At 59.2% G+C, this 3,676-nt stretch overlaps 1 protein-coding gene across 1 annotated transcript; it reads left to right on the top strand.

Annotated features, from left to right (window-relative positions):
- Positions 1 to 249: 249 nt before the first annotated feature.
- Positions 250 to 2,835, top strand: CYHR1 (cysteine/histidine-rich 1; the record flags this gene model as incomplete). The annotated part of the gene is made up of 3 exons (XM_009080854.1): positions 250 to 488; positions 1,159 to 1,370; positions 2,444 to 2,835. Coding segments are annotated over 3 exons (843 nt in total), but the record flags the coding sequence as incomplete, so codon positions are not given.
- Positions 2,836 to 3,676: the final 841 nt, after the last annotated feature.

The following is a 3,676-nucleotide window of genomic DNA, read 5'->3' on the forward strand; positions in this document are numbered from 1 at the left end:
ATAATAGCTATTAATAATCAAGTCCCACCGTCCCCAGTGCCCCAAGGACACGTGATGTGCTCTGGGTGCTCCATCCATCTCCTGGGACAGCCTTGGGACACCAACCCAACCCTACCCAACTCAACCCAACCAACCCAACCCTACCCAACTCAACCCAACCCCTCCTTGTCCTTCCTTCTCCCTCCCGTGTCCCTCTGGGATTCCCCCGTGATTCCCAGTAGGATCTGACCCTCGTTCCACCGTTCCCAGTGCACCAATGGACACCTGATGTGCGCCGGGTGCTTCATCCACCTGCTGGCGGACGCGCGGCTGAAGGAGGAACAGGCCACGTGTCCCAACTGTCGCTGTGAGATCAGCAAGAGCCTGTGCTGCCGGAACCTGGCGGTGGAGAAGGCTGTGAGCGAACTGCCCTCGGAGTGTTGGTTCTGCACACAGCAGTTCCCCAGGTCCCTCCTGGAGCGGCACCAGAAGGAGGAATGTCAGGACAGGTGAGAGCAGGGAACTCCACACGGTGCTGGTCGGGGTTGCGTTTGGTCGGAGGTGAGGCTCGAGGGTTGGGTTGCAGTTGGGTTGGAGTTGAGACTCAGGGGTTGGGTTGGACATGAGGCTCAAGGGTTGGGTTGCAGTTGGGTTGGAGTTGAGACTCAGGGGTTGGGTTGGACATGAGGCTCAGGGGTTGGGTTGGAATTGAGGCTCAGGGGTTGGGTTGGAGTTGGGTTGGAGTTGAGGCTCAAGGGTTGGGTTGGACATGAGGCTCAAGGGTTGGGTTGCAGTTGGGTTGGAGTTGACACTCTGTGGTTGGGTTGGTGTTGGGCTTGGTAAGTGCTGGAGGTCTGGGAAGAGGTAGAAGTTTGGGAAGAGCTGGAGGTCTGGGAAGTGTTGGAAATTTGGGAAACTATGAGATTTTGGGAAGTGCCAGAGGTCTGTGAAGTTTGGGAAGTGCTGGAGGTCTGGGAAGAGCTGGAGGTCTGGGAAGCTCTGGAAGTTTGGGAAGTGTGGGAGATGTGGGACCTGCTGGAAGTCTGAGACCCGCCGGAAGTTCTCCCCTCCTGGTTTTCCCTGCCTCTCCCCCGTCCCACCCTCATTCCCTCCATCTCTCCCTCACCCCCTTCCCGTCCCTCCGGCGGCTCCGAGCCCATCCCGTGTTTCCCGTGCCAGGGTGACGCAGTGCAAGTACAAGCGGATCGGCTGTCCCTGGCAGGGGCCGTTCCACGAGCTGAGTGTGCACGAGGCCGAGTGTACCCATCCCACCAAAACCGGCAACGAGCTCATGGACATCCTGGACGAGATGGACCAGACGCACAAGAAGGAGATGCAGCTCTACAACAACATCTTCAGCCTCCTCAGCTTCGAGAAGATCGGATACACGGGTAATTCCGGCGGGATTCCGGGGGGATTCCGCGCCTCCCCGGGGTGGAATTCCTCCTTCCTGCAGGGATGGGAACTTCTTGGAGGAGAGTGGGAAGCGGTGGTGCTCCGTGGGATCTCCACGAGGAGGCCTTGGGATTCCTCTCCCCGTTGCTGCTTTTCCGAAGGGTTTTCCCAAGCCTCGTCCCGGTTGTTGGGGATGTGGTTGTAGTGGGTGAGGGGTGGAATTGTCATGGAATTCTGGGGAGGGCTGGGGTGAAACAGCACTGGAATGTGAGGATGGAGGTGGAAGGAATTGCATGGGCCTGGATCCATCTCAAAACCCCTTGGGAATATTCCTTGGGATCAACAGGGTGTGGCATCCCTGTGCTGGGATACTCCACCTGGAGGTGGTTCCTGGAATGTTGAGGGGTCCTGGGGGATCCTGTTGGGAGCTGGTGGCTGTCCCTGGAATGTTGAGGGATCCTGTTGGGAGCTGGTGACAGTCCCTGGAATGTTGAGGGATCCTGGGGGAGCCTGCTGGGATCTGGTGGCAGTCACCACCCAATGACTCCTTTGGCTCCATCATGGACCTTGATCCCCACTTTAGGTTGAGGTGTTGGTCGACATCTTGGGTTTGGGTGCCAAGGAGGATCCATGGATTGGTGTCACCACCCAGTGTCACCACCCAGTGGATCCTTTGGCTCCATCATTGGGTCATGTCACCACCCAGTGACTCCTTTGGCTCCATCATTGGGTCATGTCACCACCCAGTGACTCCTTTGGCTCCATCATTGGGTCATGTCACCACCCAGTGACTCCTTTGGCTCCATCATTGGGTCATGTCACCACCCAGTGACTCCTTTGGCTCCATCATTGGGTCATGTCACCACCCAGTGACTCCTTTGGCTCCATCATGGGTGCTGAGGAGGATACATAACTTGGGGGTGCTGAGGAGGATCCATAACTTGGTGCCACCACCCCAGACCTTCTCCCCCACCTCTCGTTGACCTCGTGCTCTCCCCGTTGCCTCTGGGTGCCGAGGAGGCCCCACCTCCGTCCTCCTCCTCACCCACCCCGTTCCTCCTGCCCCCAGAGGTGCAGTTCCGCCCGTACCGCACGGATGACTTCATCACGCGCCTGTACTACGAGACGCCGCGGCTCACCGTGCTCAACCAGACCTGGGTGCTCAAGGCTCGCGTCAACGACTCGGAGAGGAACCCCAACCTGTCCTGCAAGCGCACCTTGTCCTTCCAGCTCATCCTCAAGGGCAAGGTCAACTCCCCCATGGAGTGCTCCTTCCTGCTGCTGGAGGGACCCTACGACGACGTGAAGATCCACCCGGTGATCTACCACTTCGTCTTCAGCAACGAGAGCAACGAGACAGAGTACCTGCCGCTGCCCATTGTGGACTCGGTGGAGTGCAACAAAGTCCTGGCGGCCAAGAACATCAACCTGAGGCTTTTTATATTCCAGATCCAGAAGTAGGACCTTGGGGGGGGTGGAGAACCTCTGTGGGGGAGGAGAACACTGTGGGGGAGGAGAACCTCCTGGGGGTGGAGAACACTGTGGGGGGAGGATCACCTCCATGGGGATGAAGAACACCGTGGGGGAGGACAATAGAGAGGACAACCCTTGTGGAGGCTCAACAGTTGGGTAGGACAATCCCCATGGGATGGCCAACCCCTGTGGAGGCTCCACAGTGAGGGTGGAGAACCTCCATGGGGAGGAAAATCTCCATGGGATTGGACAACACTGTGGGGGAGGACAGTGGGGAGGACAACCCCCGTGGAGGTTCTGCAGTTGGGTAGGTCAGCCCTCAATGGGGAGGACACCCCTGGGGAGGCTCCACGGTGGGGGAGGAGAACCTCCATGGGGTAAGAGAACCGTCTGGTGGAGGAAAACCACCATGGAGGCTCCACAGTAGGGGAAGACAACCATCTGGGGAAGGACCATTCCCTTGGGGGGGGACAAGCCCTGGGGAGGCTTCCTCATGCAGGAGGAGAACCTCGTGGGGGAGGAAGAAGCACCTGGGGGAGGACAACCCCTGTGGAGGCTCCGTGGTGGGGGAGAACCTCCATGGGGCAGAAGGACCTGCATGGTGGGGGAGGAGAGCCTCCGTGGGGCAGAAGGACCTGCATGGTGGGGGAGAGCCTCCATGGGGCAGAAGAACCTCCGTGGGGGAGGACAACACCGCGGGGTTGAGAACACCATGGGGGTGGAGAACACCACGGAGGCTCCAGCATGGGGAGGACAACCTGGGGGGGAGATCAGTCCCTGTGTAGGCTCCAGAGGGGCAGAGGACAACCCCTTGGGGTTTGGGTGGGAG

Source organism: Acanthisitta chloris, unplaced genomic scaffold (assembly GCF_000695815.1).
Source record: "Acanthisitta chloris isolate BGI_N310 unplaced genomic scaffold, ASM69581v1 scaffold28638, whole genome shotgun sequence".
NCBI classification, from domain to species: domain Eukaryota; kingdom Metazoa; phylum Chordata; class Aves; order Passeriformes; family Acanthisittidae; genus Acanthisitta; species Acanthisitta chloris.